The 14,680-nt window shown below is 45.4% G+C and overlaps 1 protein-coding gene across 3 annotated transcripts; it reads right to left on the minus strand.

Moving 5' to 3' along the window:
• Window positions 1-1,487: 1,487 nt before the first annotated feature.
• On the minus strand, window positions 1,488-4,755 carry LOC129583058 (kelch-like protein 2). Of its 3 annotated transcripts, none has more exons than XM_055474757.1 (5): window positions 4,390-4,755; window positions 4,036-4,315; window positions 3,590-3,893; window positions 2,106-2,225; window positions 1,488-1,996 (listed from the first exon to the last, which is right to left on the minus strand). In XM_055474757.1, the coding sequence occupies exons 1-5, from the start codon at window positions 4,677-4,679 to the stop codon at window positions 1,794-1,796; spliced, it is 1,197 nt and encodes a 398-aa protein (XP_055330732.1). In that variant the 5' UTR covers window positions 4,680-4,755; the 3' UTR covers window positions 1,488-1,793. The 3 variants fall into 3 exon arrangements, with proteins under 3 accessions (XP_055330732.1, XP_055330734.1, XP_055330733.1); XM_055474759.1 differs by having other exon boundaries at window positions 1,865-1,992; XM_055474758.1 differs by lacking the exons at window positions 1,488-1,996; window positions 2,106-2,225 and adding an exon at window positions 2,448-2,912.
• Window positions 4,756-14,680: the final 9,925 nt, after the last annotated feature.

The raw sequence follows: 14,680 nt of genomic DNA on the forward strand, positions 1-14,680 counted from the left end.
GGGTTTCCGCCTGAGCAGTGTTGTTTATTTATTCGAATAAGCAAGCTTGATTAGCACAGTCATAATTACTAAATAGCACAGTCAGTAATTTCCCAAACCAGGGGTGGAATACGTTGTACTCCAGGTACCAACTATGAGTCCGTTCCATCAGCAATCTTTACTGTGGATTCTTCTTACCGTCACATGTACGAACGTAATCACCACGATGCTGTTACCGCATGCGCAAACATAAAGACCGGCTGCCAGTGTCACCGGCACGAAGCACTCCTCCGTGGTATACATGAGTATGTTCAGGAAATAAACGGTGGGCCAGCCACGAAGAGTGCGCCGCTTATTGCCGGACACGCCAGGCTGCAACGGCCCGCTGCATCGGCAATCCAGGACACTATGTGTGCGATAATTGTTGAGGCACACGCCGGTTTTACAACTTTTTCTGCGTTCAGATTTTTTCTGTTGAGACAAGCGTGCATGTATTACATAATCAGCAAGTAATTACGGTAGTGAGCAGCCGGTCGGTACTCGCGTTAGCACAACGTTTGTCCCACGATGCCTGTGTAACGGTTTGATCTGCCGAGCGATATGATCGCCAAACCACACACACGGGGAAAACCTTGCTAAAATGCAGCTCCCTCACCGCAAGCTGACAATCCATATCGTTTACGTACGCCGAGTTATAAGCTTCAGTGTACTCGACGGTCCAGTCTACACAGTGCACCGCTTCCGTCCCTTGTGTGACTGATGTAGCAATGGCTGCGCAAGGTGTGCTACCTGCCACCATCTGGATAGTCTGTATGCTCTTGTGGTGCATGGCCGTGATTACCGCGCTTCCGGCGCCCGACGAAGCTGTTCCGACAATCGGCACGGGCGCGCGCATGATGGTGCGGCTAGCGTGCTGCGTGCGTGGACCGTCCTGTGGCGAGGACGCCGACTGCAGCGCCTACTGCATCCAGCGGAGCGATGGATACTGCGTGGGCTATCCCCGCAAATGCTTCTGTCAGCACTGCTGAACATCGCTTTTTTCTCATCCCACGGACGCCAACGGGAACAGCGGATCGTTATTCTGCTTTATTTTGAGCTTCCCTTCCGAGTGGGCTATTTGCTTGTGCTTTTGTGGTCATTCGTCATACGCATTCGCATTCGTATTTCTATGGTGGCTGTTTAGTTGGTTGAAAGGGTATTGGGCCCAAACATTCAAATGAAAGCAGAAAAATGGTACGAGCCGTGGCTAATGCGGTTTGCGGACATTATTCATAGAACACTCGTACTCAATTTCGCATTCTTGTGTCTTTAGACATTAGGCAGTAAGGTGCATCAATATCTCCTCCATTTATATACGTACTACTATCCTTACCTTTTTTTTAGTATTTAAATTTGGAGTAAATTTGAATTATCGTACTTGCGGAAGCTGCAGTTGTCCGCGATATCTTGGAGCCAATAGAACACTGTATTGGGTACCGGTACCGTAATTTAGTACAAAACTTGGAGCGATAACATTTCCCTTCACAAATAAATTCTTTGCAGCAGCTCTTCTCAAGTTAAGACATGGTACTGTCCAAAGGTCACATACTGACTTCAATGAATTTTTACAATTAAGCTATTCTCTGAAGAACATGAGGAAATGCGAACGAAAAACATTGTTTTCAGCACATCGAAAGGCGAACGCTCCAGACAGACACATTATGCTGTACAGATACATCATGCGGATGCGATAACTATCGACTAATGACATTTGTACCCAGTGTTTTAGGCAAAGCTGTGCTGCAAATGACCTCGACTCGTCGTTTACATTTTATTCATGGTTTCTTGACGCGAAGTGTGACACATCCAAATCCGCTTCTACCAGTCGGCAGCTGTTTACCCTGCACAACCCATGCATCTGAAGTTTCGTCGTATATTTCAACAGAGCGTTCGTATTCAAAGCCGTAGCCTCCTAATGCGTGAATTTTGCCGTTCGCAACCGTGACTCCGGGGTAGCTGCGCATTTTGTTCATACTGCCTGGAAACAAACAACTGCGAATCATTTAAGCAGTTTCTCAATATTTTTAACAGCGCCAACACAAGAGAATTAATTTGACCGATTAATGCTTGAGAACGATTGATCTTACATTTTGGGCTCCACTGGTTTGTGCTAGTATCATACACTTCCACGCACGAAAGGCAGCTTAGGTCCTTATATTGATTGATTCCACTGATCGATTGATTGGCAGAGGCACCACTGATTCCACCTAAATCAATATTGGAAACGCATAACCAATTAATGAAAAACATCGAATGCCGCTTTACTAAATTGGTTACCTATTAGGTACAACAAATCCTTTGGGCTAACGCATGCCGTGGCACCAAAACGAGGTGTGGGCAAGTTTGCCAGTTGACACCAGGCGTTATCAACCGGATCGTAGCAGAAAGATGAGTTGGAAACTTTATCAGCTACAGTCCGTCCACCGAACACATATATCCGGCCTTTGAACGGCACGACACCCATACTGAAAAGTGGGATGGGCAAATCCGCAACCTCCTCCCATCGATCGGCTGAATAAATGTACCGTTCTGCCGTTTGTAAGACTTCACCACCAGATTGTTTCCCGCCCATAGCATAAACTGCCCCATTAAGAAGTGCACTACCATGGGCACCTCGCTGCATCTGCATTCCCGCTTTCTCTTCCCAGTCGTTTGAAAACGGGTCATATACATATACATGCTTGAAAGTCACTTTCTGGGAGCCACTTTTCTGGTAACCGCCGCACAAAAGGATCTTCTCGTTGTCTAGAGTAGTTTAACAAGACCAGCGTAGCAAACGCTTTGTGGTAGGCTTTTCAGTGTTGTCCAGATCAGATTAGCAGGGTCGAAACAATCAACGTTTCGGACAATGCATTCCCGGCTCACACCTCCGGCACACACGATAACGTCCCTCCCTTTTATCAAGCATATTGGTTAGTAAAAAAACGAAATAACTGCCCAAAAATGTGACGAAAGTGCTGTGCTCCACGAAAATTTGGCGCATAGTCAAATTGCTATGCGCACGGAAAATGCCTACCAATAGCGGGTGTTCAGGTTGCATCGCACCCAGAAATTGGCTACCGCTATTGTACATCTTTCAGCCTACCAGAATTATTCTAGAAGCAACACAACAACTACACCAACAGTAAAAGCGATATAACATCTCGTTAAACGGTACGGTCGTTTTCATTAACGGAAGTTGTCTAACAGATTAAGTAACTAACCAGTAAGTTCAAAAGCTGTTTAATAAATTTTTGGGCTGAGCGAATGAAACAGAATCTAGTCCGTATCATTGTTGATGTGTATTTTTAGAAAGGTTGATGCAGTTTTGCAGAAAGTTTACGCAGCATCTACCATTCCGCCGATTTCGCCATCTATTCTGCCGGATTCCGGCAGAACGATTACATACCGCCGTTGACATGCGATAGAGTAATTATTACATGTGCAGTAGTGATAACGGTTTTTTTCCGACAAATTTTCGGGCGCATAGCAAACTGACCCCGCAAATAGAAATTTTTCGATTGCATGATAAATAAACTGCAAATAAAAATATTCCTGGCGCGTATAACTTATATGACAAAAATTTAAATACCGTATAAGATGCGAGGGCGGCTTTTTCCGGAACTGGCATCACCTTGCGAATTTGGAAGATCATGTAAATAGCCAGACTCATCCAGATGCTTGTGAAGAGTTGTATCGTTGGTTGCGTTCACCATAGCAAGGATAAAGCGTTGAATCGATGGCGGACGCAAAAACAGTGGCCGAATCGACTGCAGAATCTCGTACGACTGTTGTCGCCGAGTAGGAAGGTCGTGTTCTATCCAGCGGATAATAGCTGTCAGAACAACGTCCTCGTCGTCGACGCACAAATCATCGGAAACAAGAACCTCCATCACCTACTCCAGAAATTAATTGAACATCTCAATAACAAGCTGAACACTCTGCCTTGCCTTGGTTAACGCCTGTTCGTTGTTAGGTTATCAGAACTTCATGGCGAAAAAAAACCGCAAGGTTTTCACAACTGTATTTGTGCCTAACCTTATCTTTATCGAGATCCAGGAATTCTGCGCTGTGCGAAATCTCAACGAAGTGTTGCAGAAACAAATCTTCGGCATGAACACAGAGGTTTGGCCTAAACGTCTGACAATGAAGCGAGCGAAATACTTTCACACAATTTGCTTGATCCAGATGCTGCTCAATAAATTCGAAACACGTGTCGGGTAAGGTGTGAACGTCCAGAAAAATGGCTGCCGCAAGGATTTCGTGGACGTTTCTGTTATCGATTACGAGTTCAAATGAGTAGAAGTAGTCAATTAACCTGCAGCACAATGCAACCTGTGAAAACGCAATGACAGATTCGTGAAATCAGATTAGTTCGGATATTAGACTAACGTGTTAAGGATGCTAATGGGAATATTTTGTAGACGGACTTCGTCTTCAACACACTCCTTTAAGCCGATGGAAAACATAGCCCGGAAGTAAGAGCTGTGCGCGCTGAGAATACTGCGATGACAAGGAATGCCCTCGCCTGCATCGTCCATCCCTTTGAGAACCACATCGCACAGAATCTGATTGCTGCGCATGTCCTGGATTGTCTTGTTAAACTGGGTAGACAGCATCGCCGTCCGTACAGATGAACCTCTTTGTGGTCTGCCGTCGGCAAAACCGGAATTGGTAGCCATGAGTGCGCTGATCCCGTTTTGTTCTCAAGAAGGCAGCACTGGATTTACTGAACCACACTCTTGCAGGAAGTCGCGATATGCGTGGTGTGTGCAACTGACTACTGCGTTCGTTTGTGGGTGCAGCCCTAGCAATAAGCGTCGCAATGATAAGCAGTTAATCATGGAAATGATATAATTGTGGCTAAATAATGCAGATGTAAAGTTTATCAAACGTATTTCTCATTTAATGGACGCTAATAAGTCGCGCCGACGCGCACGTACTATAGTACCGTACTTATAACTTATGATTAGATATGGGCCTTCCTGTGGCCGGAAACCGAAACCATAAGTTCAAAACTTCCAAACTTCCACACGTGCTTAACCACATTAATAAACACCGGGATGGAAAGGTAAAAAATTACTAAACCCACCGTTTCAACAAAAAACTAAATCTACTCGTATCGTTTTTGTGCGCTTCAGCCATTCCGTGAGCGGGTCGCCGGGTGCACTTTCCCACCTGGTACTACAGCAGGAATTTTCTCTTTTTCCTCTTCGGGCATTTTTCGCATCCGCGGGCTAATAATAGTGAGTCGGCGAAGTCCGCCTGGGCAGGCGACCGGGCGCCGTAAAACGCATTTAATCAAGGGAGCAGACAGAAATTCGTTAGACACACGCTCTGTCTAACTCTGTACTCTCGATTAAAAGCGGTGCCCGTTTTACGGTTTACGGCGGACATCGGCGACTCACTAATTTGTCAAGGAAGCGATCAGGATAGTGTAACAATGCCGTGATAAACGTTTTAGTGCGCTACCTCTCGTATGACACAATTCTCCCACTCAGTACTGCGTTAAGATTTCCGAGCAACCCAATGTAACAACTTGCACAGTGTTAAATCTTTACTTACCAGGCGCCGGTCAGAGGCTCCCCATTCCGACAGTTTTATTTTTGTTTAAAGACATAGTAGACACTAGACAGTTACAATACTTGAACAACAGTCCAGAAAATCGGTAAAATTTTCGTGGCAATGACAACTTAACAACAACAAAAACTCCACAACATTTCGCCCCCGGACGACGACGACCATCATCAACGAAAAACCCGCTCTCCGTGTAGAAGTCGGGGTGTCCACGTCTCCACGTGAACTGCGTCGACATGTCCAACCCAATCGGCCTGGTCTTCCCTGCAACGGCAAGTGCATACAAAATCGCGTTACTAAATCGGGCAAAATTATCCACATCTGTGCTATTAAAAAAACTTGCTCCTACCGGCGAAGTTAAAAAAACTTAGCTAACGCTAGCGTATTAAAATGATTTTAGTTTAGTTTACGGGTAGTCTTGCTGAACAGAGAGGCACTTTTTGTCGCAAAATTGACTTCTTAGTTAAACGTGATGTCTTGCCGTTTACTTGCCGTAACAGTGCCTGTATCTGCATCAGCAATTCATCAACCCAACCGCAATCGTGTGCTCAAGGCCGCTGCGGTCAGTGTGGTCAGCTGACCGGGATCCAAATCGTCGATCGTCGCCTCCGTCCACTGCCGCTGGCGATACTGAGTGGTCGGGCGCGGATCCTCGCTCTGGTATTCATTCAGGGCCTGAAAGAATCACAGCCATCCATGGAAACTTTGATGCGACACTGAAGAAAATGTGCCGGTGCATATTGCCAAAATGGACCGTACAAATGCGCACGCGGGAACTATCGCTCTCGCGCGCTTCCAAACACCGGTCGGCGGTCGGTACGCAGTGACGGTTTCATCACCCATTCTGTAGCCAAATGGTTTTTGTACATCGGCGTACCAATCGCCTGTGTGGACGTACAAATCTGATTCGGGTGTTAAGATGAAATATTGCAGAAACCTTAAGCGCAAGCAGGTGTACCGGAATGTGAGAATTCTCAATATGGACCGATCTTCGACAAGTTTTGTTTGTAAACGCAGATAAGCTTCTAACATGGAGATGACTTTTACACCGAACCAGGCTTGTGTCATTTTAATCAAGTGACAAAATTATTCCTTAAACTTCTGAAAATCAAATTTATTTAGAAACATTCGATGATCTTGGGGCGACTTTAGAAACAACCCCCATCGTCCCTATGTACGAAGTCCCGAGGTGCGTTCGGGTGCAAAACTTGGAGATTTGTCCATAACAAAACGTTTGGTACACCTGTGATCGTTTGAGCTTTTCGGGTTATCAGTTTATAATTTTCACTCCGGAACCAGACGATGCGCAGACAAACGGTTTTCACGCCCGTGTACGCAAATAAGTTGGCGGAAGCGGCAGTTTCCCGTGTATGCATTTGAATTTAGGGATTTCTCCCGGCGTACTTCCTTGCTGGTATCTACCGTTGCGTCCCAAACGCGACCAACAACCAGTTTACCTGCGCAATCTCCGATGCCGCTAGTCGGGTGGATCGGCCAGTCAGGGTGTCGGCGATGCATGTCGATACGACTGACCGGTCTAGCGGCGTCGTCAGAACGAGGTTCTCCTCAAAGAGATCCCACAGCTCCTGGTCTATCTCGTCGCTCCATGGGTCGCTGAATGTATAGAGCGGCACATGAGCTGTTAAAAAGTCTTCAGCCATCTCGCATTCCTTCCACACCACTTTGCCGCATGTTAACGTCCCCAACGCCCCAATAACGCTGCCGACGACACGGTCCACAGTGCCAGGGATTGCGCAACACCACTCACAGCGGTAGAACACCAATGTCGGGATCCATTGCGGAGCGAGGACCCTGCCGACCAGAGCGGCCAGGTGCTCACATTCTTCTCCACTAACATTCATAATAACCGCTATCTTGGTGCGGTTGCTCAGGCACTTCAGCAAGCAGTTCGCCGCCCAGTAAATACCATGATAAGAAAAGGTCAGCACACCGTAATCCGGATGGGCGTCGGACACGCGCACATCGGGAAAGTAGGCCTCGGTGCTGAGAAGACGGTTCCACAGGTGACACACACGCCGACAACGAATACGCCCAATGGAGTCCAGTGAACGGAAGATCTCCACGAACAGATCCGCCGGCAGCGGCAGACACCTTTCTGCAGGTATCCGAAACTGAATGTTCTGCCGGTGTAGCAGCTTCTGTATTTCCGATTCTCCACGTTCAAACTCGCCCCGTGCCATGTTGTACACGCTTTCCTAAAACAACGAAGAGAGTGCTCGTCAATTTTACATCGATCCTTTAACTCCTATGGTCAATTTAGATAACAAAAAAAGCTTGCGCAGGTAGAAATTATTTGAAATGATTCAAAATTTAAATAGTAAACACAGACTGGGCACTGCTGGGCCTCCTTGGGAACGAGCAGCCACTCACGCACCCCGATGTTAAGAAGTTAGGAGGCCAGTTTGCAGGATCAAACATTTTTTCTGACCGTAAGCAGTTGAAATGATACGCACACATCTTTTAACTGCGATACTGTGCCTGTGGTATACATATTTATACTGTATTTACTCGGGCAATAATTAATCTTTAATCGGCAATAGTTAACTTAATAATGATAACAATGATTGCAGGCGCCGGTACACTACTTGATATCCAATTAAAATTACAACAATCCTGCGCTGATAGATACTAAAGTAGTACAGAGTAATTACTTAAAAATTCAAAGTGGTGTCCTGAATGTATCCCATGTCATTAGTTTAGTGATTTCAGTCTCTACTCTCTAGAATACATGAGGCGCTGGCTTTTTGCCAGTAGTTATTAGCGAATAAACTGTTTGGCTAAAACTACTCGTACATCACTGAGGTATAAAAAGAGGAGGAAAGTGACTCACCACTACCGGTGATGTCAGAGGATGGGGCCCTGAACGTTGCAAATAAAGCATATTCTGGCTGAGCACGGAGGTAAACAACACACGGTAACTTCTGTATAAATTATATTTGAAGATCTGCCGAATCAACGGAGATGCGTTGACCCAGCCCGTGGGCAACGGACAACATCGAACCACAAAATCACCTTTCCGCAGGCAGTGGTTCTTGAAACGCACGGGAGAAGGCGGTCTGCGTAATTGACCGCGGGGGACCGCTTGTGTGACGGCGCCCCCGGGGAGTTGCACTTGCACTAGATTAGCGTCCTGCAGGTCGGAATGTTCGGTCCGTCCCGGGTACCACATCCAGGCGCCGTCCGGATAGCGGCGCTGCAGGACCTGCACGTCCCGCGGTTCGCCGATGCGGGGTGAAAGTGCGAAAAATAACGAGAACTGGAAAACCCGTTCATATTCCACAAACTGGGCGCGTTGGTTGGCAAACTGGAAGTCGATGATCAGACCACCTTCCGCTACGTTAACGACCTCACCGTGCTGCAGCAGCCCGTCGTCGAGGAGAACGTCCACGGCGTTCCAGCGCGTGACATCGTCACTCCAGTCACCGTAACAAGGCATGATGCGGTTCGTGCTTATCCGGTGATTGTAAACGTATATCTTCAGAATAATCCAACTCCGAGAGATTGATTTTGCGCTACTGACACTTAATTTTACTCAGCATTGGTTTGCCTTCCATGTGCCGCTGGCGTCTGGCACTAAAAAACATCGTTCGCCTGAAATATGACAATGACTTGCGAAACAAACGTGGACCATCACCTACAGTAGCATAGGAAAACGGCAAAACGCACACATATAGATGCTGTTCTGCATGTGGACTGCTCGTCCAGTCAAATGCTGCTGCTGACCGGTCATATACGTTTCATATACCAGTCTGACCAACTTTGCCCTGTCCTGTGTCCTTTTACAGAGAGTAAGGCCGTAGTTCCATAACCATTGACTTGTATCGGTAGTTGGTACTGGTATTTTCAATGTGATACTGGAACACGATTCACGATAGCCATTGGTCAGGCATGCTCGTTTTTTGCGGTAGCCTTCGGCTAAGCAGAGACCAGTATGAGTTGCCCATTCCACTGGACCGGTATTTTAAGTCCACCGGGTTCCTTAGACAAAAGAACGCGCCAGTTAATTTGTTGAAGGAAGTCTGCAAGAAACTGTATAATCGAACGGGAGAAAGCTGCTTCATCTGTTTTGTTTTCCAACGTGTACCGTAAGTCTAGAGATTCAACATGTGTCACCGGCAGAAAGGTTTACGGGTTAATGGTTTACGATCAAAGAAGCCGCATAAACTCTCCTGCCGAACTGCCTAAACCTTTCTGCCGGCTGCACCTTCGAAGCTTAAACCTTTCTGCCGGATGCGTAAACCTTTTTCATTGGCAGCGACCGCAGGTATACGCTCTTCGCCGGAAAGGTTTATGTAACAAAGATACCACCGGCAGAAACGTTTACAAGTTAATAAAAAAGCTTTACACAGCATTTGCCTTTCTGCCGACTTTTGGTAGGAAGGTTTGCGCCGCTTCTTTGATCGGAATCCAATAAACTGTAAACCTTTCAGCCGAACTCTGGCAGAATAGTTATTGCTTGGTAAACATTTTTCGCTAGCTCGTAAACCTTTTTTTTTTAATTGACAGCGTTTAACTTTTTTTCTGACAGCGTAAACCTTTCTGCCGGCGGCATCTTTAAAGTTTTAACCTTTCTGCCGGATCCGTAAACCTTTCGCCGGCGGCATTCATTCATGAACATGGCACCACTATGGCCATTGTCTGCAGACGCGCAAGCTAAACTGTAGATAGTACTGTACTGGCCCATTCGAAATAACGACCAAACTTTTAAAAGTGTGTGCCAGTGCAGTTACTAGACCACTTAAAATGATTTTCACTGCAGCGCTAAATGAAGGTTGTTACCCTGAACGATGAAAACTTTCTTACATTTCTCCTATTTCAAAAGGTAGCAAAGATCAAACCAATCTCCAGAATTATCGGCCTATTTCCTTGTTAAACCCTGTTTCAAAAATTTTTGAACGTTATATTCGTAATGTTCTTAAAAAGAATCATCAATTAACAGACCACCAGTTCGGTTAGAGGGAGAAGCGCTCATGTGAACTTCAGATTTCTTGGTTTATCAAATCCACAACTGATTTTATTGAAAATAATGTTGAAGTGCATGCGCTATTCTTGGACTGTTCGAAAGCAATTGACAAATGTGATCATCACATTATTTTAAATGCTTTAATTAATCTTGGGATCAGCGTCAAGTAGTCCATCTAATTTCCAATTATCTGAAGGGCAGAAAGCAGTGTGTAATTGTGAATGGCTGTGTATCGGAAGTTGAAGAGGTCACCAGTGGTGTACCGCAAGGCTCAAATGTAGGGCCTTGTTTCTTTATCTGCGTACTAAATTTTTTACCTTCGGCGCTAATTTATAATATCGAATTACTATTGTTTGCGGATGACATAGCCCTTTACAGACCCATAATGTCAAAAGATGATGAAATCGCGTTACAGTCAGATCTTACTGCAGTAGTGAACTGGGCACGTCGTAACAAACTCGTTTTCAACGCTGCAAAATCGTTTCATGTTTCCTTTTCTCAAAAACGAGCTCCAAACTGTGATTCTCATTACTATCTCAATGGCGATGCGATAGTTAAAACTGAATGTGTGAAATACTTGGGCGTACTTCTTGATCGCAGTTTAAAATTCAAAGATAATACGGGTAATTTGGTGACTAAACTGCGTAATAAAACTCGCTGGATTAATGTCGCGTTCAGAAAAGCCGATTCCGCTGCTCGTATTCAGCTGTATAAGTCGTTGGTTTTCACATCGTTTGATTACTGTTGCCATTTCATTGCCCCCGCTAACAAAACTTGCCGAGACAAGTCAGAGCGCTGCTTAGAACGTTTTGTGTACTCTCTGTATCTTGGTAGTGAAAGCTTTAACGAACGATTATTAGAGCTTAAGTGGGACTGTTTTGAACTGTGCAGATTGAAACGTGGCTTGGTTTTGGTCTACAAGCTTGTCTTTAACCATATTCCTCTGGGACAGCGGTTTTTCTTACCCTATGAGCAAACTGCTGCCGCCTTATCTTGTATTCAGGTCATACAAGATCAGTGAAACGGCTGTCGACGCATCCGTTCCCTATAACAGTGGCACCTACAACTTTATGCGGGATCACGTTGTTTTCTTCCTCTGACTCCCTAACAGATCGCCTGGTTCAGTTATGGAATGAAATTGCTCTGGATAAGAAAGACTACGCGTCACTGAACGTGTTTAAGAATGCGCTGGATACCGTTTGTTGGAGCAAACTGGACTTTGTTAAACGTTTTTGCAAAACCTGATATTATAAATAATTTGGCATATTTCAGGTTATTAGTTCCTTCTGAACCATTCCTAACCGATCATGGTATACGGAAATTCAACAACGCTTGTGGATGATCACTAAGTGCATTGGTTGCGTGCTGCTAGGAGTCGGTTTAACAATTTTGTTTAAAAAAAAAGATACCGTTACATAGATATTCATTTGTAAGTTCCATAGTGCGATTACGTACGTAAGTGTCGATGCTTTCCATTTCTTCCACAAGAATATGAAAGTTTTCGAAAATTTGTTGAAATAATAAGAACAGTAAATTCGCACATAGTTTTTGTTAAAAGTGGGTTTTGGTTTTACGCATGGACACCAGTGCGATCGCTTCATTTCCTTTTTCACGCAGTTCAGTAAGTCAATATCTTATACTTCACATAACCAACAAGATGTGATCTTCCGTAATCTTCTCCTCACGACCGTATGGGTATTTTCTTTCTTGTAATTTTTTTCTATGTGATTTCTGTGCTTGCCCATGTACTTACTTTTTACGATTTCTGTTGTATGTCTAGCCGTACTTAATTTGGATAGATTATACTGTTCTAATGATTCTTCTTTACCAAAATACCATCTTCTGTGTGAGCTTTGTTGTTTATCATGTTTTGTTTTGGAATGTCAAATGCCATGAGGTAGAGATGGCAACGGCCGGCTAAACGGTTGACCTTTCGGCTGACGGCCGGCTGAAGCCTTTAGCCGGCTAACTCAACGCGGCAGGAAGTCTTAGCCGGCAAGAGCGGCTGACCAAATTTTCCAGCCGGCTTAGCCGGCTGGCGGCCGGCTAAGCCGTTTATTTTCTCGCTTAAAAAAAATTTCGCAAAATTTTGAGAATAACGTTGCAAAGTGCAGTTAAATCATCAAAAATTAGAAGTTGTTCCGTTTATGTTATGAAAGCACGGTTTTTAAAAACTTTTGAAGCAAAAAAAACAGCGGTTATTCGGGAATTCCGAGTCTGAATGAGCTAAAATTTCATAATTGTGTACAGTTAATGGCGTCATTGCTACTGAAATGGCATCATGACGGCCGAGTTTAACAATATCACGAGCGAAAGCGACAGAAATTAGGCGCAAGCCGAAGAAAATATGACACAAAGTGACTTGGTGGCGCCATCTTTACCGCCTAAAATTGCGCCGTTCAAGCCGCTTCAGCCGAGTCGGCCGCCGGCTAAGCCGCGGCTGGCTGAAGTCTCAGCCGGCTTAAGCAGCCGGCCTGACGTCGGCTACGGCTTGCAAAAACCGTCAGCCGGCTGGCCAATAGCCGGCTAAGCCGCGGCTTAGCCGGCCTCGGCTAAGCCGTTGCCATCTCTACCATGAGGGGACAGTGTCCCGTTGCACAAGACAATAAATTAAATTATTTTTTTATTTTATTTGTGCTTGCTCAGTGGAGGGAGTTGCAGGTGTACATATATCTGCCCAGCGCAGAACATCGTGATTGCGCAATGAAATTGTTGAAAAAGTAGGTTCTTACGAAGCTGGTATTTGCTATTGTCTCGGAACAACTTTTGGGTGTTCCGAGACTTTGGGTGAGGTGAAAATTTTCCCCATTTTTCCCAGCCCATCTCACCTTTTAGGTGAAAATGAGGATGAGGTGGGAAAGAGTCACAGATGGGGTGAGATGGGCTGGGATTGTTGAAAGATGGGATCAAGAAAACAAATAAAAATAAAAAATGCTGATATCTTCTTCTGTTTTTCAGGGTAGGAGCATGTAAAAGTGCACCATTCGAGCTCCAAAAACCAAAAATTTTCCTCGCTCCGCGCGGATTTTATTAGTAAGTAAACATATTTTCTTGAGAACCAAAATTTTTTCGCCCAACTCTATCGTATGCGGAAAACTTGCAAAATTAGCGGCGTTGAGCCTGTAAAAAATGGGGATGCAGATGAGGTCGAAAAGGTGAGATGGGCTGAAAATTTGAGCAGCCGGAGGTGGGCTGGGCTGGGAAATTGGGAACTAAACTGTGAAGGTGGGGGTGGGATGAAAGTGGGAAAAGCGAAAATGGGCCAAGTCTGGTGTTTACTGCTGACTTACACTCTCTCTGGTATACTTACTCTCTAGTCTCCTGGTGCACAGCGCCGTCGAGCCTTTGACCTATTCGACTTGGAGAGTTTCTACCAAGCCAGTAACATTTGACGCCCAATTTAGACAGAACGGGCATTCTCCGCTGGCTCTCCCCAGTTGAAGATTAGGTACAGACCAGTACGCAATTTTCAACTGGGTCCAGAGGCAGCAGCGAACAGCAGCGAAAGCGATTCAAAGAGATCAATGAAATGAGCGGTTTCCAGAGAAATTTCTTCCGTAATTCTTCCGTAATTCTTTCTTCCGTAACCGTAATTAGGAAAACTAAAAAGAATAGTAGAATAACGCCATGCTCACACTCAGTAAACAGAGCAATTCCGATCCCGTTTTTTAAAGCGCCGTTCCGAACTTCCGATGTCTGTTTGCGCCAGTGAACGTGTTTGCCTACCGCAGCAAAGCAGCCAAAGCTGTCACACAGAAGCGGCATAATGCATACTTCTGTGGATGTCAAGATGCTCGCAGAGTGTTGATGCTGCACCGAGCAATTCCGATCCCGTTTATAAAGCGCCGTTCCGATCTCTGTATGCGCCAGTGAACGTGTTTGCCTACCGCAGCAAAGCTGTCACACAGTAGCGGCATAATGCTTACTTCTGTGGATGTCAAAACAACTTAGACGCTCGCACTGATGATCGTGCACTATCCACGGTATAACTGCTAAAGCCGAGCCGCGACATCATAATAACCGTCCACGCGCCGGCTGCGTGTTGCGCAGTGAGCCATTTAACTTCTCCGGGAACAACTGCTGACTTGCAGTTCCAGCGGCTTTATACATACTCGTCCTTGC

The sequence above is a fragment of the Paramacrobiotus metropolitanus genome, unplaced genomic scaffold, assembly GCF_019649055.1.
Source record: "Paramacrobiotus metropolitanus isolate TYO unplaced genomic scaffold, Prichtersi_v1.0 Parri_scaffold0000009, whole genome shotgun sequence".
Classification (NCBI taxonomy): domain Eukaryota; kingdom Metazoa; phylum Tardigrada; class Eutardigrada; order Parachela; family Macrobiotidae; genus Paramacrobiotus; species Paramacrobiotus metropolitanus.

Bases quoted from the DNA above. Each gene is read 5' to 3' on its own strand.
- LOC129583058 (XM_055474757.1), bottom strand. From the start codon at position 4,679: ATGGCTACCAATTCCGGTTTTGCCGACGGCAGACCACAAAGAGGTTCA. The intron at 4,316-4,389 runs GTTAGTCTAATA...ATTGTGCTGCAG, and splicing joins CCCATTAGCATCCTTAACAC to GTTAATTGACTACTTCTACT. The intron at 3,894-4,035 runs GTTAGGCACAAA...TTTCTGGAGTAG, and splicing joins TGGATCTCGATAAAGATAAG to GTGATGGAGGTTCTTGTTTC.